The sequence below is a fragment of the Bombus pascuorum genome, chromosome 5, assembly GCF_905332965.1.
Source record: "Bombus pascuorum chromosome 5, iyBomPasc1.1, whole genome shotgun sequence".
NCBI classification, from domain to species: Eukaryota; Metazoa; Arthropoda; class Insecta; order Hymenoptera; family Apidae; genus Bombus; species Bombus pascuorum.
Genome location: NC_083492.1, coordinates 2,403,211 through 2,427,771, shown reverse-complemented (window position 1 = coordinate 2,427,771; position 24,561 = coordinate 2,403,211). Strand labels below are relative to the sequence as shown.

At 33.4% G+C, this 24,561-nt stretch overlaps 5 protein-coding genes and 1 long non-coding RNA gene across 8 annotated transcripts; 3 read left to right on the top strand and 3 right to left on the bottom strand.

Annotated features, from left to right (window-relative positions):
* The first annotated feature begins 891 nt into the window (after positions 1–891).
* Positions 892–5,944, top strand: LOC132907554 (uncharacterized). 3 transcript variants are annotated; one of them, XM_060960768.1, is made up of 12 exons: positions 892–1,392; positions 1,465–2,072; positions 2,152–2,264; positions 2,344–4,246; positions 4,314–4,444; positions 4,532–4,621; positions 4,723–4,809; positions 4,899–5,065; positions 5,143–5,313; positions 5,385–5,459; positions 5,523–5,632; positions 5,707–5,944. In XM_060960768.1, the coding sequence occupies exons 1-12, from the start codon at positions 1,375–1,377 to the stop codon at positions 5,816–5,818; spliced, it is 3,585 nt and encodes a 1,194-aa protein (XP_060816751.1). In that variant the 5' UTR covers positions 892–1,374; the 3' UTR covers positions 5,819–5,944. The 3 variants fall into 3 exon arrangements, with proteins under 3 accessions (XP_060816751.1, XP_060816752.1, XP_060816753.1); XM_060960769.1 differs by having other exon boundaries at positions 5,523–5,637; positions 5,707–5,806; XM_060960770.1 differs by lacking the exons at positions 5,523–5,632; positions 5,707–5,944 and having other exon boundaries at positions 5,382–5,465.
* Positions 5,814–13,031, bottom strand: LOC132907552 (transcription elongation factor SPT6). Its single transcript, XM_060960762.1, has 9 exons — positions 12,838–13,031; positions 12,622–12,706; positions 12,287–12,483; positions 12,087–12,203; positions 8,415–11,872; positions 7,758–8,274; positions 7,437–7,677; positions 6,920–7,370; positions 5,814–6,811 (listed from the first exon to the last, which is right to left on the bottom strand). The coding sequence occupies exons 1-9, from the start codon at positions 12,874–12,876 to the stop codon at positions 6,613–6,615; spliced, it is 5,304 nt and encodes a 1,767-aa protein (XP_060816745.1). The 5' UTR covers positions 12,877–13,031; the 3' UTR covers positions 5,814–6,612.
* Positions 13,032–13,520: 489 nt separating this feature from the next.
* LOC132907560 (transcription termination factor 2) lies at positions 13,521–17,440 on the top strand. Its single transcript, XM_060960783.1, has 10 exons — positions 13,521–13,686; positions 13,774–13,964; positions 14,034–14,203; positions 14,276–14,479; positions 14,606–14,766; positions 14,841–16,182; positions 16,259–16,605; positions 16,713–16,880; positions 16,956–17,155; positions 17,236–17,440. Exons 1-10 carry the CDS (start codon positions 13,597–13,599, stop codon positions 17,381–17,383), a joined length of 3,021 nt encoding a protein of 1,006 aa, XP_060816766.1. The 5' UTR covers positions 13,521–13,596; the 3' UTR covers positions 17,384–17,440.
* Positions 17,441–17,526: 86 nt separating this feature from the next.
* Positions 17,527–20,549, bottom strand: LOC132907573 (cationic amino acid transporter 2-like). Its single transcript, XM_060960812.1, has 11 exons — positions 20,375–20,549; positions 19,975–20,221; positions 19,617–19,901; positions 19,401–19,505; positions 18,938–19,316; positions 18,687–18,826; positions 18,513–18,615; positions 18,262–18,410; positions 17,988–18,154; positions 17,791–17,899; positions 17,527–17,714 (listed from the first exon to the last, which is right to left on the bottom strand). Exons 1-11 carry the CDS (start codon positions 20,402–20,404, stop codon positions 17,584–17,586), a joined length of 1,845 nt encoding a protein of 614 aa, XP_060816795.1. The 5' UTR covers positions 20,405–20,549; the 3' UTR covers positions 17,527–17,583.
* Positions 20,443–24,256, top strand: LOC132907594 (uncharacterized). Its single transcript, XR_009658224.1, has 2 exons — positions 20,443–20,568; positions 23,612–24,256. It is a non-coding gene; the product is annotated as an uncharacterized LOC132907594 (long non-coding RNA).
* On the bottom strand, positions 21,888–23,333 carry LOC132907589 (uncharacterized). The gene is made up of 4 exons (XM_060960840.1): positions 22,983–23,333; positions 22,805–22,924; positions 22,487–22,665; positions 21,888–22,403 (listed from the first exon to the last, which is right to left on the bottom strand). Exons 1-4 carry the CDS (start codon positions 23,035–23,037, stop codon positions 22,326–22,328), a joined length of 432 nt encoding a protein of 143 aa, XP_060816823.1. The 5' UTR covers positions 23,038–23,333; the 3' UTR covers positions 21,888–22,325.
* Positions 24,257–24,561: the final 305 nt, after the last annotated feature.

Sequence of the window (24,561 nt, the reverse complement as noted above, 5' to 3'; positions counted from 1 at the left end):
TATTATTTATATAAAATTATTTATATAATTTTCTTTTATAATATTATTTATATAAAATTCAGACTTAACATATAATTGAATGATTCAGTGATTATTTTTTGTTATATTTTCTAAATAATTTAATATAATGTTTAATATACAATACGTTTGATAAAATGTAAGTGATGTAAACAAGAAAACTGTCCTGTAATATTTATTTATTTAGCAAGATTGTAGAAAAATAATTAAATGTCAGTTTTCGTTTTATTTATTCTCTCCTTCACTTGAAACCTCTTTTTGTATTTTTCATTAAATTTTAATAAGAATAATTAATATCATTAAACATATAAAATAAATATTTTAAAAGATACAAAGATATCTATATATATATACTAAAGATGTAAAAATTAATCAGTTATTAGCTGTTGTCATAATAGAGAATTATTCTTTAAGACAACGGTACTTATAATTGCCGCGTAATAGCTTTTCGTATTAGAATCTACCAGGTATGGCAATTGTTATGGTTATGACTTGATATTGGATAGTTAACCAAACTAACCCAGATGTAAATTGTATGGACGATAGTTACTGTTGAATTATGCAGTATAATAACACATCTATATAAAGATTTATTTCTACACACGTAATTATTATTAAATTTTGAACCTTCAATTTCAATTGAAATGATACATTTTTAAAGAAATGTATTTAGTTATTCTCGTTAATAGTATCTTGACTATTGAAACAAATATAATACAAAATATTAAAAAATTTTTTTATTTTTCATACTATATAACGTATAAAGATGCAAATGAATTAAATGTTGGTCGTAGCAGAGATGGTCGTCTCTGGAAGAGCTCATCTCTGGTCGTAGCATAGTTATTTAACTGTAAGTATATTTATATGTATCATAAATCTATTTGAGAACCACTGAGAAATGAAAACGGTTGTGTTGTGCGTTGTGAGTTGTACATTATATTTGAATTGGTAGAAAATCTTAAAATTACGCGCGAATGTTGGTTGGTTTAGATATAACAGAAAAAAAAAAAAAAAGGAAAATAATAATAATAAAATAAAATAAAATAAAGAATTAGATATACGTAGATTTGATGTTTTAGAATTTAAACAGTAGGTGTATCATTTTAATTTGTGCCTCTCGATATTTATTAGTTGATTACAATGTTAAGACATCTGAGATGAACATCAATTGAAATCCTTATGCTAAATACTCAATAAATATATAGGAACTATATTGTAACTATATTGTGTTTGTATATCTCAGATTGGTATGAAAGTACAAGATAAAATTTTAAAGAACAGAAAAAGAATTAATTAAAAACAATAAACTTTAAATATATACATATGTATATGTGAATAACTAATTGAAATTTTTAAATGGCACACATGACTGAGGTAAGTATATTCTAGGTATTGTAATGATAATTACAATTTTTATAGGTTTAAAATTTGCTTGTATTGGTATAGGTAAACTTTGCCGATTTTCAAATGGAAGAAAGATACAAAAAATTAGAACGAACTTTGAAATTAGCTTCACTTAGACAAGAAAACAGAACCGAAGATGTATCATGGCCATTACTTACATCCCCTAGTATTTCAAGCATTAATGCAGATCCATTTGACTCTACTACTAATATTCCATCTTTACAAGTTTCCAAAATTGATAGTGAAGTTGTTTCTTCAAGCAATAATTTGAGGAATATACTGTTGAAAAAGAAAGGCATTAATAGTAATCACAAAATGATTGCTACATCTAGCGTTAAGAAGTTTCGAGAAGAAAATGACTGTTTAAAAGATTGCCTTATGATGCCACCACCCAACTCTAATAATCATTTTTGTATCAAAAAAAACTTAAACAGCTTAACATCTCCTAATGCAAAATCTTTACCACGAATTAGAAGTGATTCTTCTGATATTGACATTGAATCACCTAAGAAAAAAGGAAATATCGACAGTTTTATTCCCTTACAAATTAGTTGTGATAATTTTGAAAATAAGAATGTTAGAATGTTTACAAAATGGAAGGTTATGTTAAATGAACAAAATCAGTTGATTATTAAAGGAAAAATTGAGTGGTAAGATATGCAATATATACTGAGAGTTTTAATTTATTTGCTTTTTAATACTTATTTACTATCGATTTTATTATGTTAGTGGGAAGATTGCTCGGAGTAAGCCTATTGTAAGAAGATTAACGAGTACTAAGATAGTATCCATTTTTAAACATTTGTATCACTTGCAAGGAAATATTGTTGATGATGAGTATGGTAAATATCTTATAGTATTTATGTATGTATGCGCATGTTTATGTTTTATATATATTGTATATTATTTTTTTATATTTAGAATTACCAGATTATGTTCGAGGTAAATTTTATAGTGGATTTCCTGATGATTGGGAAAATGTTTATCAAATTTGGAAAACATTTGTACAGCAAGGATATAGTGCAACTTTTCGTTGGCCTACTCCCATTACAGACAGTGATGATGATTTAAGAAGTGAAATAACAGATATCACATTTGTCGAATCAAAAAGCCCTAAGAATAGAAGATCAAATTTGAAGCCTTCTGAAGAATTCTATGCATCTGAAGCATCAGTTAATCTTAACTGTACATATGATATTTTGCAAACAAAGGAAAAGGAAAAACAAAATCTCAAATCACATAGCTGTCAAAAAAGTGATTCATTCACACAAACATGTTTATCTGACACAATTAAGAACTCACCTTACAGAGAAATCAGCACTCGATCTTTAAAAAATCAATATGGTAATGATAAAGAAAATATAAATTTGAATTGCACTAAAACTACAGTAAACAGTTTGAAGGATAAATTGAATGTTATTGTAAACAACTTAACAGATAAAAATTGTGGTGAAGAATGTGTGGGTAAAATTATTGAGATATTTGATTGCTTAAATTATGTTGTATCATACGGGACAGGTAAAGATGATGGATCTAATATTGAAAATTCAGAATTAAAAGGAGATAAACATATAGTGGAAGAACGATATAATGGGATAAATAATAAATCTCAAGATTGGGTAGAATCTGAATCAATTTCACTGCAACGTTCTGTAAGTAGTAAAGTTGCAAATAATAACAATTCATCACAAAGAAAGAGAACTTTTGTGGAAATGAGTAGAAATAATGATATTAGTACTTCTGATAGTGAAAATGAAATTTATGTAGGGGTTCCAAGGATACCGATAAATCGAATAATACGACAGAAAGACATATTACTGAAGCCTTGTAAACGTAGAATACGAAGAAAAGGAATGTATCAAAAACATGATGCTATAGAAAAACAACATATTTCAAACGCATCATCAATTATGTCAGATAATCATAATAGAAGCTATATAAAAACAATAAGGTCCGAAGAAGTAAATGTTACAAATTCTAATGATTCTAGTATCAGTATTATAGAAGACGAGAGGGCTCATTTAAAAGTAAAGGGATGTACAAGTTCAAATATTCAAAATAATGTAGATAAATATGTGAAATCTGATATCACTGAAAGAGAACAATGGGGAAAACCAAGTGATTTTACGAAAAACGAAGATACACACGAAATCCAGAAATATTCTGTACAACAGAATTCAACAGTTATTAATAAACCTATCAAATATTTGCACTATTCTAATAAAAATACAACAGACAATGACTCTGAGTTTACTGTGGCTAAAAAATGCAGTAATACAATGAAGCAAACGAATTCTTACTTAGAGGAAAACAGACATAAGAACGATCAATATCAAAATCATTCATCCTGTCAACAATATGAAGAATTATTATTACATCAAAAAAATACCATGACTGAAATGACAAAGCCTGTTGTAATTAGCTCAGTTCCTATTGATATAGAAATTATAAATACACAATTACATTGCTTACAAGATCCAAAGGTAAATGTAATTAAGGACGAAAATAAGACCATTAAAGATTTAAATGAAAAAGTTAAAAATAGAAATTTGACAAAGAAAAAGTCTCCTGTGAAATCTAATGCTATTTCAAAAACGAACTCAAATTTATTATCTAATAGTACGCAATATTCTGAAGAATGCAGTAACATTCAATCGAGTAATGTCGATCCTATTATTTTGAAAAAGTCATTACAGGATAATTTAAAAGTTTCTAGAGATAATAAATTTATGAATAATTGTAAACCGAAATTATTATCTGCTTGGACACCGAACATTTTATCCAAATCAGGATTACATTTAATTTTTGAGGGAAAATTATTAAAGTAAGTAATTAAATTCTATAATGCGCATTATTAATTTGGTATAAAACATATCATTATATTTATGTAGCGAAGTTGGCCACATCATACATAGGAAGTTTAAAACGGATATAATATTTCGTCGAGTATCACAAAAATTGGTCGAGACAATTCATCATGAATTTTATCAATTAATTGGTGACTTAAATGATACGAAACATGGTTAGAACTTGAAATATAATATTTAATAACATTAAGATATTTGCAATTATATTTTATATATTAACGATATTATTCTTTTTCATGTAGTTGTACCTAAAGAGTTGGTGAACCAGTGTCGTTATGGTTGCCCCACCAATATAGAACAGTTTTGTGAAATATGGAAATCATTAGAAAATGGTAAGCTCGTGGTAAATAATAATAGTAATTAACAGTAAGTAATAAATGATATTGGAAGTATGTATCTATTTCAAATTCTAAATAGAGAAATTGTGTTTAAGTTGATATTACCGATTCGGTACACATTATAAATGTTGGTGTGAGTTCAAAAGGTAGAAGAATAATACCTCCATTAAGTTATTGGAGAGGTAAGAAATAAAGATTTATTTTTTCTTATCTACAAAATGATACATATACATACACGACATGATTATTTTTGAGCCTTTACCGTTTTTAGGAGAACGCATTGTTTTAAAAGACAACAATCCAGTATATAATCCTGGTACTTCTCAAAACTCTCTAATAATTTCTCCTCATAAGTCTCCTGCTAAAAATAACGACATAAAAAGGAGGAAAAGCAGAGGTGATAGCAGCAAACAAAACCATTTAGACATATTGGCACAGGTAACAACTATAATTAATTAACGTAATCGTTATAATGTGCTGAACTTTACAAGAAAGTGCTAAATTTATTATCGTAGAATGTACCTACAATTTCACCAGAGAAATTGATTAAACCCACTAAAAATGATACAAAATTAGTCAGACACAACAGACCCACAAGGATTGTAACAAGAAATAAGAGAAAAGCTTTGCAAGAAGTATCAGAATCAAGCGTTTCCAGTGATGGTAAAAATATTTCCGCATATGAGGTAATATAACTTATTTACTTCTTTGTCTTTCTCTTTCTATAGGTTTCTCATCTTTTCCTTTACTTTAGTAGAATCAGAAAATGACATTTAATTCCGGAAATATAATAAGTAAAGACGATATAGAATCCATAAATGCTGAAAATTCGGTAAGTGATTCTTTAATAACATTTTATAAAACTATCAAGTATGTAATTACATTATTTTCGTAGCATGAATCTCGCATAAATCTTGTTACAACGAAACCGACAAAAATAAGAAGATCAAACGCGAGAAAAGATATCGAACCGAATACGTCACTTTGCACCATTCCTACACAAATGTAAGGTACTTACAGTTATAATATCAATTTTGCGATCTTGCATTCAATAGTATTAATACCGTATATTTATTCAGTCTTGGAAATCAGCCATCAGCTGGGAAATATCGTGATGTAGTATATACGTATTATCAAGATGTTGCAGGTAAAAACGACATATTATCAGATGACCAAGTCTCTCATGTATAAAGCAATACGACGTTGAAAAAATTTTATTTATATGCACGTTTTACAGTTATGACTAATATAGTGTAAGTGTTTTGTTACATTTTTAAATAAAAAAACAGATATATGTCTATTGTTCGTTTGTTGATATATGTTATCTATTTTTGTTTCAATTGAAAGAGGATATTATATGTACTACTACATACTAGAAAAATTAAGTAAACTTATAAGATAAAATTAAGTTTATTGTTTAATGGTGTAATTTAACAATTGTATAAAGTATGTAAGAAACATGCTGCATTTCTAAGTTAAAAACATGAGAACTGTACAATAATTCAGCATCAATAAAATTAAAATTCAAATAAAAATATATAATTTTTATATGAATTAATATATGCTAAATAAAAATATAAGAAAAAAATTCAAGGTTTAACTTTTTACATTGCACTCAATATATATATACATTTATGTGTATAAATATATATACATATTTTTTTTAAAGACAATCGAGTATGTAGTTTAATAATATAACATATATATATACATATATGTATCGTGTGTATGTACACACATATATGTGACATATATGTATGTTTTATTGTTTATTTAAGTATATGAACGTAAAAGAAAATGCCGTTAAAATTAATAAATGGGCTCGATAAATGGTTTTATACAGTACTTTTAAAGCTCAACTTTAAGAGCATTTTGAATGAGATATAGGTCGCGATTCTTTTTCAACTTCTATCAATATCTTTCTTCTTATATCACATGATATGATATAATCGGGAAGTATGATATATTATGTATAAGTGAACCTGTTAACTTTCATCATATAAAGGAGTACCATCTCCACTTAGAGACATACTTCGAGGACTTGAATTAGTGTGTGGTGTACCTCGGGGAGATTTATAAGAAGGTGTCCGATTCGAAGTTCTATTTCGTGGTGTCGTTCTTCCAACCGATTCTTCGTAATTTCGTGGAGTTCTTCTAGATTCTTCATATCTTGGAGTAGTGGTACTAAAAAAAAAAAAAGGCGGTGAGGGAAAGAATGTGAATAAATGAAAGAAACACATAAAAAAATTATATAAGCCAAACGAAATGTAAAAAGAATAGACAAATACTTACGACACACGTGGTCCACTTTTTAACCGTGCCCATGCTTCCGCTGCTTTTTTCCAATCCATAGGATCACCTGATGTTGACATTGGAGGCGTAGGTCTATGCGATGGTGTTGACCTGTGATGTCCTGTAGAAGTTATACCCGAAGGTGGAGGTGGATGAATGAAAGGACCTTGCTGATGATTGGGTGTTTGTTGTCCATATCTTGGAGTTGGTTGACTATGATGATGTGGAGTATGATGTGGTGTTTGATATGGTGTCATAAAAGGTGTTTGTCCCGAAGGTGTGTACGGAGTATTAGGATAAGTATGAACTCCACCATAACCAGTGGCATTCGCAGTTCCTGGTGTGTGTGGTGGATAATGATGAGGAGTTTGATTCGCCACTTGCGATAAAGAATGTAACATATGATGCGGAAGATTCTGCGCCACTCTTTGTATGGCTTCTTGATTCATTCCTATAATATTACAATAATGTTGATGTCAAACAATTTTGAAAAACTGATGAAAGTTGAAATACGTACCACTCACTGCTCCTGGCGTTGTATGATAAGGTGTTCTAGATGTCATTGCTCCACGTGGAGTACTAGGAGTAGATTGTCCAGGTACCGGATCACGGAAATGTTCTTTGAACCATCGGAACAAGTCGTTCACTCTACCAAACATTTGCCCTCTGAACCTAAATCCTTCTGGTGATACTGTTACATATTCGTGACGACATCGAGTTCGCGGAAGATAAGATAGTAAAAACTTTCCAGGATAATTCTGAAACAATGCAAAAACGAACACGAAATGTTCGAATCTTATTGCACGTCCGAACATATTTGAAAGCGAATTTTCCTAACCTTTGCAGCAGATATTATATACGGAATTCCTCCAGGATTTTCCTTCTTTTGTTCTTTTAATATCTCTTCCGCTTTATCCTTAATGCCTTCTACAGCTTGTTTATAATATTTAAAGTCCAATAATTCCGAAGCATATGCAGCCATAGGATTAACATGTCTCGCAATAATTTCATCCAAATCCTCGAATTCTTCGTTTCCAATCCATAAGCTTTGACCAAGAGAAAAGGCATTTTCTTTTCCCTCCTCTCTAACATCGATATGCTGATAAATCTCATCAGTAACTTTCCATGTGACAGTTAAATGGTCAGCACCTTTACTGCTTGGTCTAACTATTGCTTCCCCTTGCTTCATAGTTTGCATTAACTTTTCAGCTTCTGCAAAACTGATGTTGTGAAAAGAAGGATGTACGATTACGCGTTTCACATATGTCTGCCGTTGCTTCGCTTTCTTGGCATCTTCTTCGACTTTTGCATCTCTTTGTTCTGCTTCTGTGTCATAAAACGGATCTCTTTGTGGTCTAAAAATAAAATTAAAATAATCAGAGAAAATAACATTTTAAAACAAATGCACGCGCGTGCGAACACACACACACACACACACACACACACACACACACACACACACGTGCGTTCGCGCCATACGGACACATTTACGTACCTCCATTCGTGATTTTTATCCGCGAGGTCGCTACTTTTACTTGTACATTCGACGCTGAATCGCTCCACTTCAATCTTTATTATCCGACAATGTATTATTTGTCCTATGCTTACTCTTTCTTCAGGATTCGCAACGTGTCTGTCAGATAAATTTTTTATATGAATATAACCAGATATTCCATTATCTAATCTTAATCTCACGCCAGTAGCTTTGCCGGGGCAAGCTCCGGCGTCAAAATGATTCCATACTTCGGATAATTCCGGAAAATCATTTTTCAAACAGAATGGACATTGCCACAATCCAGTTTCGTCGTTTCTTACGGGATTGGCTTGATCCAACTGATCACCTTGCGGTTTTCTATGGCTTATTCCTATTACTGTGGCCAAAACTAATTTCCCTACGTAAAATGTTTCCGGGGTTTCCTTCGTTAGAATATCGAACAACCTTTCCGCGCTCAGTGACTGATATGGTACACGTAAATCTTTATATCTGCAATTTAATTCTGCTCTGATATCGTATAAAGTGACACATTTATTGCCAAAACCTTGTCTTTCAAGTTCTTCTGCAAAAGCATCCAAATCAAGATCTTTTAGTCTTTCAGGAGATTCGAGAATCTCTTCCAGTGCTCCGGCTGGATTAGCATCTTCGTCGTCGTATTCTAAAGCGTCGACTGCCATTTTTCTCGCCCATTCATACGTTTCGGGATGTACTCGAGACCCATCAAGGACTTCGACATATGCTTCGGTGCTGTCTCCTAAACTGTTTGTATCTATCTTAATAAAACCCGCACAGTTAATAAAAACTTTAGGTCCCATGTGACAAGAAGTTACAAGCTGAGTTCTATTTTCCAACCTTTGATTGGTTTGTTTCAACATTTTGATCAATGCCTGTCCTTTTCTCGGCCCCAAACCACACACAAATTGAACTAAATTCCCGCAATAAGCTTGTTGTACCGCCTTATTCACATCAACGCCAACTTCGTTTACGCGATTCACGAATTCTAAATATAAATTATCCAAAAGTTCATCTTTCGGCAATTGATCTTGCAAGTTGTGATACTTTAAACATAAAATTTCTTCGTCGGCGGTGCATAATTGAGAAAATTCCACCAAGGGATCCTGCATTCTTCTGCCCAATGAGATAGCCTGTCGCAATAATTCCGGATAATCCCGAAATTCGGATATACCTTTATTACTGTTCGAGTAAATTTTAGCTAATTCATTGTCGTAAATTTCTATCTTAATGTTTGGGAATTGTTCTTCTTCTACTAGGTTTGCGATACATTCTTTAATATCAGCCGCGATCATCATTGCCTCTCTCGATTCACCACCTATAACTACAACATGCGGCTTTTTTGTTGCTATAAAATTTCGAATTGCTAACAAGTCGGCTTCTTTCATGGCCTTCTCGTCCTCTCGGTAACTATTCTTTCGTTTCATTATGTGTGGCAATCTCAAATAATCTGTACATTCCCCATCTGGTGCGATTAGACAAGTGAAAGCGGCTTGAGAGTATTCCGGGACATAAGCTAAACCCATTACCCGAAGTCCTTTACTGGTATCCCATTCCTCATCTTCTTCCTCTGGAAATTCACAGGTATAAGGAGCAACTTTAATCCAATTGTACATTTTACGACCACATGCTCTCATTACGCATTCTTTAGCTTCTGCAATAAGATTTGCTTTTAGCTCTTTCTTTAGACTCGGTAAAACAATACGTGTAAGTGCCATTTCAACACTTCCAACTCTCAATGCGTTCCAATCCTGGACATTTTTACTAAATTCGTCTCGATAATAAAGTTGTTTCATTTCGTCGACGTAGTTATTACTAGTATTCCCTTCGATGCTATCACTCAATGTTATTGTAATTAATTTATCTTCTTCGGCTATAACCAAATTTAGGAACTGATCTCCAACCAGATCTCGCACTGGTTTATCCTTCAAATATTTCATCCCATAGACTGGATGGTTTTCATCGATCTCTTTGATTCCTCTTTTCGTAGGTTTTACAGATATCTTTGCTCTTTCCATGTACATTTCTCGGACACACTTCCTTACCAAAGGTTCACGCGCCAATTGAATAGCTACCATTAATTGAGCAGCTTTTAGTACTTCTTCCGAACTATTAAGTATTTGACTACAGTATTCATTAGCAATGGTTAAAGGTTCTGTTGGCTCCTGATCTACTTCGTGTCGCTGATAATTGTCTCGTAAATTTTCGGCAAAATGTTCGGGAGTGAGACCAAACTTTTTTGCGAGGTTATCGAGGCCAGCCCGCCTGCAAATAGAATATGGACCAGTCCGAACAGCCTGTTTCAATGTTTCATCTGCTTCCTCTTCTTCCTCTACGTCCGGTTCCTCTTCCGGCAGAGGGTCTTCTCCGTTTTCCTCGGCATCCGCAATTTGTTGTTTTCGTTTTTGAATCTTTGCTTCTTTCCGTGCTTCTTTCTCCTTCTGACGAGCAGCTTCTTGCATTGTTGGTATCTCGTGACTATAGTATAACATGAAGTGGTGATAAACATCATTTAATTCCTCGCTGGTTTGCACATTTTTCAATCGTTCTATGTCGTCATCTTTAATCAATCGTACGTTATCTGGTAATGGAGCATCAGGATTTTTCATAATCTCATCTAACTGGTAATTTCGCATTTTATCAAATAATTTTAATAAATTTTCTTTTCTTTGACGAAGTTGACACCATTTGGCGTCAAATTTGTACACTTTCCAGAGATCGTTAATGTTTAGTTCCGGTAGGACATATTCCTTTCTATAAAACGATATGAAAGGTACTTCGAATAGTTGATTTCGCATGAAGTCCAAAGCTTTCTTAATTTTACCGATCGTTTGAGGCCCTTTCCGAGCTCTTTCTTTAGCCTCAGCGTTTAGGTGTGCATCTTGAATTGAAATAGTTGGTCGACAGAACGCCTGTTTATAGATCCACTCTGCCTCTAGGTCTAGTTCATCAGAACCTTCTGCAACTGGCGTAACAGGAACAGTACGGAGTTGCATTCTCTCCGGTATATCTGTGTTCCGTATTTCATTATCCATATCGGTAAAATGACCGCGTTTAAGTTCGCTTGGTTCGTAAATTTCAAAAATACTTTTTCTCGTCGTTTTCTTCTTCAACTGTTTTTTCGGCCTTCGCGGTCTCTCGGCGTCTTCATCGTCCATGTATTCATCTTCTTCATCTTCTTCTTCTTCCTCTTCTTCCTCCTCATAGTCCTCTTCGCCGTATTTACCAAATTCATCATAATCAAAATCAACACCAAAAATGTCTTGTGCTTCTTGCAAAGCTGCATCAGAAAAAATTGGCTTCTTCTTTTTGCGTTTCTCGGCAATTGGTCTACCGTCATCGTCAACGATAAAATCATCAGCGTCGGTGTATTCTCCTTCACTTCCTTCCTCGTCAAATGTGTCGACTTCAGGTCTGTGACTACGTTCGCTCCGCCTTTCATCTTCCTAACACATAATAAAAATGGTGAGTGAAGCGGAAAAGAATAGATACAGAATAAATGAAACGATTCTCCTTCAAAGGTATTTTTATGTCCATTTTTACATACCATAACAATCTCCCTTTCCTGATGTAAAGATAGAAATAAGCACAAAAATTGGGTATGTAATAGAAAGAAGTACAAATTTTGGACTAGGATATTTTAATAGTAATATAACTTACATCGCCAGAACCTTCGAAAAGTTCGTTTGCAATAGCATCTCTATCATCGTCTGCCTCTTTTTCCTGTTCCTCCTCTGATTCCTCATCTTGTATCCTTCGGAGGCGTTTGAAACGTTTCTAAAATAAAGAAGCATATCACTTCATTTGTACTTCATATACAAGTTTACATACTTTAAATAAATGCATTAATTTGCACGTACTCTTTCAACTTTGACTCCTAAATTTTCTTCTATCAAATCATAATCTTCATCTTCCAAACGATCGTCAAAATCCTCATCATCACTTTTTTTACGTTTTTGAGATACCCCAGAAGCATCACTATCTTCTCCCTCGCTTTCTTCTATAGGATTGTCGTCAATGAGATCCTTAAGTTCCTCCCGTAAACGATCCTCATCATCTGTAAATAAATGATAAGCATATTATGGTCATTCACTAATTATAGAATAAAATAAATAAAATATTACTGTATTTAGTTGCATAAAAATAAAAAAAAAAAATTATGATACAACCTTGGAATGTATTACTCTATCTTTACCTTCCTCTTCTTCTTCATCACTTTCTTCCATAGCTTTTATTTTCTTCAGTTTCTTTTTTTCATTATCGTCTAATTCCTTCTCCTCCTAAATTTTAATAGAAGATCGATTAGTGACAGAAGTTTCAAACGATTAAAGAATATACATATAGATGTACATATGATATCATTATAACAGCATTACATAAATAACGATATTAAACTCAACGATATAAATACCTCGCTTTCTTCTGCTTCTGAATGTAAAAAATCAGCCATTTTGCTAAAAAAAGTTTTGCTCCTCAATTGACAAGTCTTTGTCCGTTTTCGCCGACTTGGAACAACACAACCTTTACAGATAAGACAAGAACAAGAACTGAATGTTGAAAATTACATCCAACTAGGTGCAAGAACAGTGAGGAAATGAGAATGCTCACACCCACTGTTCTACTTGTTCTACAGTACAGGTGCTGCACCACGCGGCTAAGTGCTGAAGTTGTTCTGTTATCATATATAAGAACATATTTAGTTCCACCATAAACGAGCTATACTGAATGTAGTTCTACGCTACAAGAGACTATTTCATTATACGGGAACTAATTGGTTTTATCGGCACAGCAACTAATCTCGAATAATCACAACCGATCAACATTCGATCAACCACGGGGAATAAAAAGTGATGAATGAAACTTTTACCAACATATTTATTACATTTTTCTGATAAAAATAAGACCTAATATGATTTAATTTGAAGTATATTTGTTTACTTAATAAATAATAATTGAATATATATCAAATATAATATATGATAAATTAATAAAAAAATATAAAAAATAAATAAATAATATAGGGCCAACTAAAATTTTTATATTTTCGTTGATTCTCAATTTATAAATATCTTTCCAATATGTTTCCATTTGTTCTTGCTTATTTCATTAGTATCACGATTATTTTTTATAACTTTCGTTTCATACCATTAAAAAAATAATATAGCATGTCATGCTATGTTATTACATAGTTCATGTCCACGTGACACTTCGCAATTTGAAACAGTTTCGGTTAAACTTCTTGTCAACAAGTGATTCGATTGTAAGAATTAGATATTAATATATATTCTGCATTATTCTAACATTTACATATACAATATAATGCAAATGTTGTACTTTTTACAATTAGGTAGGATTAATAAAGTTTACAGAAATTCAAATGGATGAAAGCTTGAATCAGTGGCGAGATTCGCCCGGTGTTACAAAGAAAACGAGATCTTATGTTATTTCCGATAGCGACGAAGACAGTGAGAATACCGAGAAAGAACAGATTTTTGTAATTGAAAGTAGTGAAGCTAGCGCAAATTCACTAGCGGAGGAGTAAGTAGTACATTTTATTTAATGTAATATTCCGAAATTTAATATCTAATTATGTTCTCTATATTTTAGAGATTCTTCATCCGAAGAATTATCGTCAACAGAGGAAGGAATTAGACGTAGAATTAAAAAGGATATCCCTTATTATTCTGACAGTGAAGATATCAGTGATCATAATGAAAATGATTCTGTATCAATCAGTAGTAGTGAAGAACATAATACTGATGACAGTACATCAAATGGTATCAAATTTAATTATTTTCATTAATAAATACAATAGCTTTGAATTTGATATGATTAGTTATGTTTATTAGACGAGATTGAAAATGTGATAAAGAATAATGACAAACTAGTAATGGAAGAAGGATTGAAAGATGTTCCAAGGAAAATTAAGGATAATTTGGAAACTAATGCTTCTAATATATCTAAAAATATATCCAGCAATAATAATTTGATGAAAGAACATGTTTCTAAAAAGAGAGAAAAATGTGAAGAATCATATTTTTCATCTGATTCAGGTATAAATATTTTCAACATTTCTTACTTCAAAACTATATATATATATATATATATATATATATATATATATATATATATACATATATATCATAAACTTAATATATTTATGTTAAATTGTTTTGCAGAATCACATACAAATGAAGAAAGTAGTTCACAGTTTGGAACTGCAATATCTTTAGCAAAACAAGAAATAGGCGTTAATAATATAGATCCATTGATAGCACAAAAAAGAGCTTTGCTTGTTTGTAAAATGGAACAGTTACAAAAAGAATTGAGTAAGACAAAGGTAAATTCCAATAGTTAATAGGTAGTAATGGTTAAAAGCGAAATATACATTGTAAATGCTATATATATTTCCAGTTATTGCTTACTGCCGGAAATATCGATTTATTGCCAGATAAAGGAAAAAGATTACATGAAAGTATCGCAATGCAAGAAAGAGAAATAGAAGCAATTGCAGTTGAATTAGAAAGAACACCTTTGATACAAAGTATTAAATCTGAATCACACTCCGTAAAGCAAGAAATGTCATTTATCGAAGGAGAAAGGAAGGAGAAAGAGCCATATTCTGAAAAATTTAATTCGTATTATGATTCATGTAGTATACCATCGAAATTAAAGTCATCCGCAGAAACTGGAGAACTTGGGAAACAAGCTCAAGCAACATTAGACAGAGAACGATCCTTGACGGTTGATAGGTTGCAAGATTTACATGGATCTCTTGTAGCTAGACCGACCGAGGAAGACAAAGCGGAAGATCCACAAGGCTTAAAAGTAAAATTAATGCCTCATCAACAGCACGCGTTGGCATGGTTAATGTGGAGAGAGCAACAGAGGCCTCCTGGCGGTGTCCTAGCTGATGATATGGGTTTAGGTAAAACTTTAACAATGATATCTCTGATTATAGCCAGTATTGCTAAAGGAAAATCGGAAGAATCGAATTCCGAGGAATGGATGAATTGTGATCCATCGATGGTACAGCGTTGTAAAGGGGGTACACTCGTAGTTTGCCCTGCCTCCTTGTTATCACAATGGGAAAATGAAATAGATCGTAGATGTAAACGTGGTATGCTCTCTGTTAAAGTTTATCATGGTACAAATCGGGAAAATGTACCAAAAAGATTAGCAAAAAACGATGTTGTTATTACAACGTATAATATCTTACTCCGTGAATTTAAGAGTAACTCTATGGCCTATAAAATTCATTGGGAACGCATTATATTGGATGAAGCGCATGTAATCCGGAATCATAAAAGTCAAGCTTCTCAGTCAGTGTGTGGTTTAGTAGCGAATAAACGATGGGCTCTTACTGGTACACCCATCCAAAACAAGGAAATGGATTTATATCCTATTTTAAAGTTCCTCAAGTGTACTCCTTTCGATGATTTACGAGTATGGAAACGTTGGGTAGATAATAAGTCAACCGCTGGTCGTCAACGATTGGCAACTGTGATGAAAACGTTAATGTTACGTAGAACAAAACAAGAACTTCAAGCAAATGGCATGTTAGAAAGTCTTCCAGAAAAATTTGTGGAGGAGATACTGATAAAGCTAGATCCAGAGGAACAGTTGGTATATGAAAAAGTATTAATATATTCTCGTACATTGTTTGCTCAATTTTTGGCTCAAAGAGCCGATAAGGATCATATGGTTGATTTAGCTGCTGGAAAATATGATAAACCAACGTTTCTTTCGAATCCAAGTAAGTAATTATATACATTATATTATTGTTAGTAATGCATCAAAATAATTGTCTGTTTTTTTCTACCGATTGTTAGATAAAAATACTCAGTTTACGAAGGCGCAAAACAAGTTATTATCATTACATGCTGATGTCAAAACACATGAAATTTTGGTTCTTTTACTAAGATTACGTCAAATTTGTGTTCACCCGTCACTTATTCATTCGATGCTAGACGAAGAAGATATAGAAGATAGCGATATAAGGGAAAAGGAAAATATCGATTCAGATTTATTATCACAAATGAATAATATAACATTAGAAGAATCAGAAAATAACGAGGAGGAGACAAACGAAAAAGAGATTGGCATTGATCGCAGAGTAGCTAGTAATTTACTCACGTCTAAAAATCCTGTGTTTAAGTGTGATCGCGTGAGTTCGAAAGTGAGTTATCTTGCATATTCTCAAGTATGAAATATCACGCATTTGTATTTGTTGTTTGGCATCAGTTGGCTGATTCGAATTTACTGATACTTGCATCTTGAACGCAGATAAGGAAGGTGCTTGATACAGTTATAGAAATTTTACAAAAAAATGACAAAATAATTATCGTTTCTCAATGGACGAGTACGTTGAATATTATTGCATCTTGTTTGTCCTCGATAAAAGGCGCTAGTTTTAATATGTTCACAGGCAATGTGCCGATTAAGGAAAGACAGGTAGTTTTTTAACGAAGTGATACTTTTCGATCATATCAAGTAATGCTGTTTGAAACGTGTGATATATTTTTACAGGGCATAATGGATTCATTTAACGCTCCGAACCATGACCCGAAAATATTATTGCTTTCGCTTACCGCTGGAGGGGTTGGATTAAATTTGGTAGGTGGAAATCATTTGTTGTTAATAGACATTCATTGGAATCCGCAATTAGAAGTGCAAGCTCAAGATAGGATCTATCGTTTCGGACAGAAAAAAAATGTCTTCATATACAAGTTAGTAATAGTCTTTGTCGTAACATTTGCAAAAGTTCACGGGAAGAGAACGTTATTTAATATTGTATTATATTTCTTAGATTTATCTGTCGGGATACGATAGAAGAGCGTATAAAAAGTTTGCAAGAAAGGAAAATTGAAATAGCTCAGAATGTTCTCAGCGGCGATAAGAACTCTGCTGTCTCGAAACTTACGCTTAACGATCTCAAATCTCTCTTTGGCCTTTAAACTATAAACTTTTTATATAATTTTATCTTTTAATAGACTCGCTTATAATATAAAGAACGCTCGTTTTTAGATATCTTTACCTTTTTCTTATCTTTAAGGCATCGAATCATCTTATCGCAATATTAAATCATTTACAAATTAAGTAACTTTGGGTATATACAAAACTTTTATTATGAAAATAAAATTCAGGAAATAGTGTATCATTGAAGTCTGGCAAAATTGTTGGTTTCCCATGTTGCTTCGTTATCACAACTGTTTTCAGGTAATTTCTTGCAATTATCTTTTCTCATTTTACTATGCCAAACACCATAACAGAAATATATTCCAAGTCCTGCAAGGAAGAAAAGAATCGTTTCTCCGATTATTTAATTTAAACGTGATCGATCATTTTGATGTAGTGTACTTACCAATTATCATCCATATTAAAAATCTCACCCAAGTCATTTTGTCTAACATCATCATAAGATATATATTAATAAGAATACTGAAAGCAGGTAAAAATGGCACTAACGGAACCTAAAAATATATTCTTGTATGCGGTCAAAATTCTTACTGAACGTTCATAATAAAAGAGAAAGATAACGAGAATGGAAACAGTATATACCGAAAAGGCAAGCTTCTTTCCAGAAGAAGGTTGGAGATAAATAAAAGTAAGAGTAATGATTACAGCTAATAGTAGAATTGCTAATAGAGTGACAAATGTAACATTACCGCTCGTTATTTCATTGATAAAAATCGAAACGGTAATGCCGATGCAAATACACAGAATATCTGTAAAACATATGTTACTATTAAGTGATAGAGATAGTATTTGTAATCGTTAAAGATCAATAGTAAAACTCTTGGTTAATCGAAATAGTAAATATATTATACTATACCATAACATACGACAAGACACGTAACGATTTGGGATGTTAATTTCGTGGAGTGATTTAAACCATTAGCATTAATTAATTGTTTCGCAATGAATGTCAAGGTTCTTGGATCGCGATCTCCCTTTTTTTCATACGCTTCGCTTTTTTCATACCTGAAATGATACAGTATATATACATAATAGAAATTGCAAGTTATTCTATCATTATTAAATTGTCATATTTTCTATGAAAACAAACGAATATTATTCTTTTACCGAAGCATTAGTACGCATGTTGCGACGATCGAATAAGCGAGCAATGTTCCGATACTCATCATATTTACGAGTTGTTGCAAGTCAAATATCGCAGCTAATACACCTGAAATCGTAGTTGTGTTTCATACATTTAGCAGTTAGCGTAAAGCAGTAGAAAAGTCGTAAAATACGAACCTGTGAGAATTCCTGCTGAGAAGGTACCCATGAGAGGCGTATGAAATCGTGAATTGACTTTTCCCATCCACTCGAATATCAATCCGTCGGATGCCATTGCATAAATAATTCGCGGTAAGGGAAACATCGCACCCAGTAAACTGTATAAAAGATTGCCGTCATTTACATTGCAAACATCTCCGTAAGTATACATGCATTTACACATATATATATGTGCAATTATATTGTATCATACTTATCGGAAATTTTACCTGGAACATAGACCACAAATAGCACCTATGGTTACCAGCCATTTTGCCCAGTTCCAACCGACACTCTCGAATAGATGAGGAAACGGGGTTTCTGCATCCTGCTCGTAGTAAGGAAGGACGGTGGTTAACACCATAGAGACACCGAAATATGCTAGAAAGACGACGGTCAATGACGCAACGATCGCTATTGGGATCGATCTTTGGGGATCTTTCGCTTCTTCTCCCGTTGTAGCGACGCAATCGAAACCGATGAATCCGTAGAAGCACGTTGCTGCTCCCGTGATGACACCTGCTATACCATAAGGCGCGAATCCTCCACTTCCGTAATCACATTTTTGTTCCGTGCACGTGGGCTTCGTTTTCCAATTGGTTATATCAGCTTTACGCCAAGTGGATATAAATAGAAACACGTACGTACACACGAAGAAACAATTACTTCAAGTTTAAATACTCTGTTACTCACCTTTAAGAGATCCGGCGATTATCACGAATAAAACTACCAAGAGATTTGTAAGGGTGAAGATATTGTTCGCCACCGAAGATTCCTTTGCTCCGAACGCCAACGCAGCTGTATTAAATTTCGAATAAATTGGGATTGTAAAATAATCGATATTTTAGTGGGTAAATATGTGCCTAAACTTGTATGATATCGATGTTTATTTGGTCGATAACTTTTTACCAGAAAAGATTAGAGTGATCCCAAAAGCAAAGAAGTCCGGATAAGAAGAGAGATGATTGATATCGATATGTGCTGCCGTTTCAAACGCATTTCGCATAGTGTTATTGAACAAGTCATCCACGTAGGTGCTCAGTCCTCGTACTACGCTAGCCGAGCCAATTACGTATTCGAGAATTAGCGTCCAACCGATCAGAAAGGCTGTAAATTCTCCCATCGTTACGTAGCTGTATATGTATGCCGATCCAGCACGTGGAACTCTTGCACCAAATTCCGCGTAACAGAGACCTACATAGTTTCTTCTTTACTATTAATATTATTTAGGGTAAAACACAACGAACGAATCGGATACGAATTGTACCTGCGAACATGGACGCGATTGCGGCAATAGCGAACGAAATTATTACGGCTGGCCCTGCGGTTGTTTTTGAAACGGACCCTGCGAGAACATACACACCCACGCCGAGAGTCGAACCTATTCCGAGAGCTGTGAGATCCAACGTTGACAGACATCTAGCTAAATTTGTATCTTGAGGAAGATCCACTTCTTTTTTCCGACTAAACGTTCTGTACAGATCTCGTAATTTCCAATTCTTCATATCGCATAACTGAAAACAACGTTTGTTACACGCGATATGTAGGAATTTTTTCTTTAGAAAAAAAAAAAAAGGAAAATAAAAAATGAAAATGAAAACGAAGAAGAGACGAAGAATCAAGACGATTTGTTCGAAAATATCGTGATATCTTTTTAATTTGCTCACCGGATGAAATACGGTCAAAGGAGAATCCATTTTTGTCTGCAGATGTTGAGAGACTACAATAAGCGACCGACTATAGACAGAACATTCGGCATACGACTAAAGGAGCGCTAATTAATGTCTTTAAATCAAGCTCAACCATCAGTCACGGTGCGAGCACACAGAATCATTCAATTGGTCGGAATCGCTTCGCCGTTGTGAGTATATTAGAACTGTTCAGCGTTGTCTATATTGATCATTTGCTTACAATATTGATCTTAAATCACACGATCTGATCGGTCTTTTATTTTGTTGACTTTTGTCATCGATAAAAAGTTCTGTTTGCTTTTCTTTTATTTTTTTATGAAGCGGATCGTACTTTTAGCTTCATCGGATCGTGGATCAAACATTTCCTCTGGTATTTGGACGTACTATTGTATTTTAAGCGTGAACGATATACATAGCTTTAAATCCGATTATGATAGAAATCGTCTACATTTTTCAAGTTCGAATATATTTATTAATTTGATGTTATTTCGATCGTCCGTGACGACAAGCATTGTGTTTGCAAGCAGTAAAGTTCAATCTATCATTCATATAGTTGATACGTCGGATAACCGATGCTACGTAGGCGAGCGACGAACATGTACACGTGCATACATATATAGTTACTACGTCCGCGTAATATTTATTCCCGTTTCTCTTCGATTATATTTCATTTTACCGAAATATACGATTTTTCTTACGTAGTAACACGTATATTTTCCCATGAATATATGATATCTTTATTTATTATTTCAATTAACTTAACCGGATACTATAGCGTATACAGAATGAGGAAAAATGCTGATTTTGTATATACTTACACAAGCAATGTACGCAAAAAGACGTTTATCCAAGGGTCGATTCAAACGATGCTGCTTGATGCTGTGAACGATATGAACTTATCCTTTGTGGGAACTACGTGCCTAAATAATAGCCGTGTTTGATTCTGCTTATCAACGTCAGATATAGAATATCTTCTAAGCTCATCTAGGTGATATACGATCCGTTGTAAAAAGATATGTTGGTAGATTACGAATTAAATGGATGGATAATACAAATTTTAAGATATTTTTCAGAGAGAATGAGTTCTTTATATGTTAGCTACGTGTTGAAAAGGATACAATGTACATCTAATTAAAATTTAAGAAAGCCTAGCGATACCAAAGTCGACATCAATATTTAAAACGTAATCGCAACGAAAACTTTCTTAAGAATTTTTCAAAAAAATTAATATACGACGTGAAACTGTGGTAGAAATTTCATATTAAAAAATGGGGAGGCTTAGCAGTTCCACTTTTGAGCTAAAAAAGTACGAAGTATGTGATTCGATAAAATTCTGAAAGAACAGAAAGCATGCACGTGTACGGATATAATACATTTATGCGTGTCTCTACGTAAGGCGCGGGACTAGTTTTTCAAAAAAGTTTCCACGCCTTCGTGCGACATGCTTTTGCGAGCGATTGTACTAGAAGAAATAGCTTAAAAAAAAGAACGTGTTACATATTACATATGTGATTTTATTAATTTTATCAACGAGTACAAAATATTTGTTAATGTATTATTTAATAAAATTCTCTTAACAAAATGTATAAAAAGTGTATTTGGACGGACTGGACAGATGTTGTATACATGTTATAACGAAGGACGGATTCAAATTCAATTCCACTGTTTTACCTTATATTCTAGATTATATGATACGGAGAGTATGAATTACTTTTATCGCAGAAATACTCCGTATTGTCATTTGTTTCTAAATATGTTCCTTTCAGATACATGCAAAGTATCGACTTATATATAGTTACAATTAAAATATATATAATATATAATTATTTGTTCCATGCACAGTTGAAAAACATTGTTTTTCTAATGAAAAGGAATATCACTAGTTGCGAGAAACCGACGCTGGAGTAATATTTTTTGCTATTATTCGTCATTTCACTGTATGCCATAAACTATACGAAGATATCATTACGATCAACCAGGAAACATGTATTTTCTCCGCTGCAGACTGAAAGAAAAGAAGCAAATTCCACATATATAGTCTATGTGGTTAATGAAGCTTTTAGAATTAGTACGTAAACTATGACTTACGATAACATAATAATTGCATTTATCTCCTTGACAACAATCGGAACATTTCCAGTCTTCGTACCATATATATGTGCAATCTCCCATATTAGAATGTTTTATTCTTTCACATTCTTTTCTTGTTGCACATCTCTTTGAAACATAAAACTGTTTCTTCGCACCTTGTGACCAATACGGTGTACCTATAAACGATATACGATGTTACAAGCATTCAAACGAATGGTTTATATTGAAATGAACCATCGCGTATTGGTTAGTGTAAACATAACCTCAAACGTTGCTTTCAAACGAATTGTCAGCTATGGAAACTGTAAAACTTACTTCCCCATTTAATTTCCGTTAAACACGTGTCTTGACTCTGTTCACAGATTTTTGTACTCTTTAAACATTTTTCTCGGTTACCCTCTTGATTGGTACATACATAACACTCCAGGGCGTGGCCTAAAAACATTCATAAATAAACAAAACCATTCGACAAACCAGTATTTAGTTAACATACTAAATGATAAGCAGCACGCGATGATAAGGGCACAATATAATCTTGTTAATCTCATTGTGGAACAACAAATACATAAATTCAGATGAAAAAAACAAAACCACTGCAGAATGCGACACTTGTTCAAATCGAACGTAGGAAGAGATCGACAACTATAACGTTGGTACGAATGATGACGTTGACGCTCTCTATGAAGTTTGAATAATTTTACGGCTACGAATTAAAAGGGAATATGTATCTATTACGCTAAAATAACAATAAAGTATTATTAATTAAGCAGTCAAAAGTTCTTTAGCGTTTATCTCGATATTATTTCAGTTTATTCGTTTCTCTGTCGATCTCATTGTAATTGGTAAAAGTGCGAATTAAATCGAGCAGGAGAAGAAAGACGTACATACATCGATAATACAAAAATCGATCACGTCTACAAGAAACATTTCGTGTGCACGTAAGAAGTTCATGCATGATTTTGTTATTAAAAATAACTAGTACAAATAATATTGATTCGCGCGTTAAAACTCGAGGTATATGCATCAATTTTCTGGTTGACTGGCTTAGGGTCGAATTATATTTGCTCCAATCTCTGATCAATCCAGTACATGGTTCGAAAATTCCGTATTGAATTTTTTCAGGTGAATTCGTTGACGTTGACCCACGTAACGATATAATGTAAGAGCGAACGTGAAAATTTCAATCTTCCGAGCCTATGCTATGCTATCAAAAGACATACGTACATCCAACGATGAATTCTAACGATGAAAAAAAACAAAGAACATGATGAAGATGTCTTTATACATATAGGAAAGGATAGAAGATTAAAAATGGAAGAATGTTAGAACCATTTTAGCATAGTAGAAGAGAAACGATATTGATCAAAGAAAGAAGGAAAAAATCAAAGTCGCTATTGAGAAAGCGGAAGAAGAAGCGGCGTATAATAGAGAAAAATACGGTAGAAAGTAAGAAAGCGAGGAAGCGAAGCAGCAAGGATGCAGGGGGAAGGTTAGCTAGTGCATTGATACTCCCCTCTCTAAGTACGTAGTCCGAACTCTCCCTCGGGGTTTCGGTGAGGTCGCATGTGCTCGCGGTTCTCGCGGATGTCGAATGTCGATATTCGAGTGCGCGGCGCAGGCTGAGCAGTAGCAGTGTCGAGCCACTGCGCCGAGAATCTAAAATTATCGGCCGGTTCGCGAGAGGGGAGGGCCGGCATATGCAGAGGTGGAGAAGGCTAGAGAAAGGGTGGCGGGGAGGTTGACAGAACGATGCAGGAAAAAAGAAAAGAGAGCGAGGAAAAAAGAGAGAAGCAAAAGGATAAGGATGGAGAAGGAGTACGTAGCCAAGAAGAACGGTGGCGAAAATTCTCATGGAGAACTAAGAGAAGGGAAAAAGGAAGAAGGTCGATCGGAACTAGGAAGATGTAGATCGTTATGTTCGATGATTATTTTATTCCTTGGTAGGAATCGAGAAAAGTAGAAAGTAACATTAGAGTTAGGTTAAAATGCAAATATGAATTGACAAGGGCACAGAATGCAAAAAAAAAAAAAAAATGGAAGATGAGAAGGTGGATGATATGAAAAGGAAAATG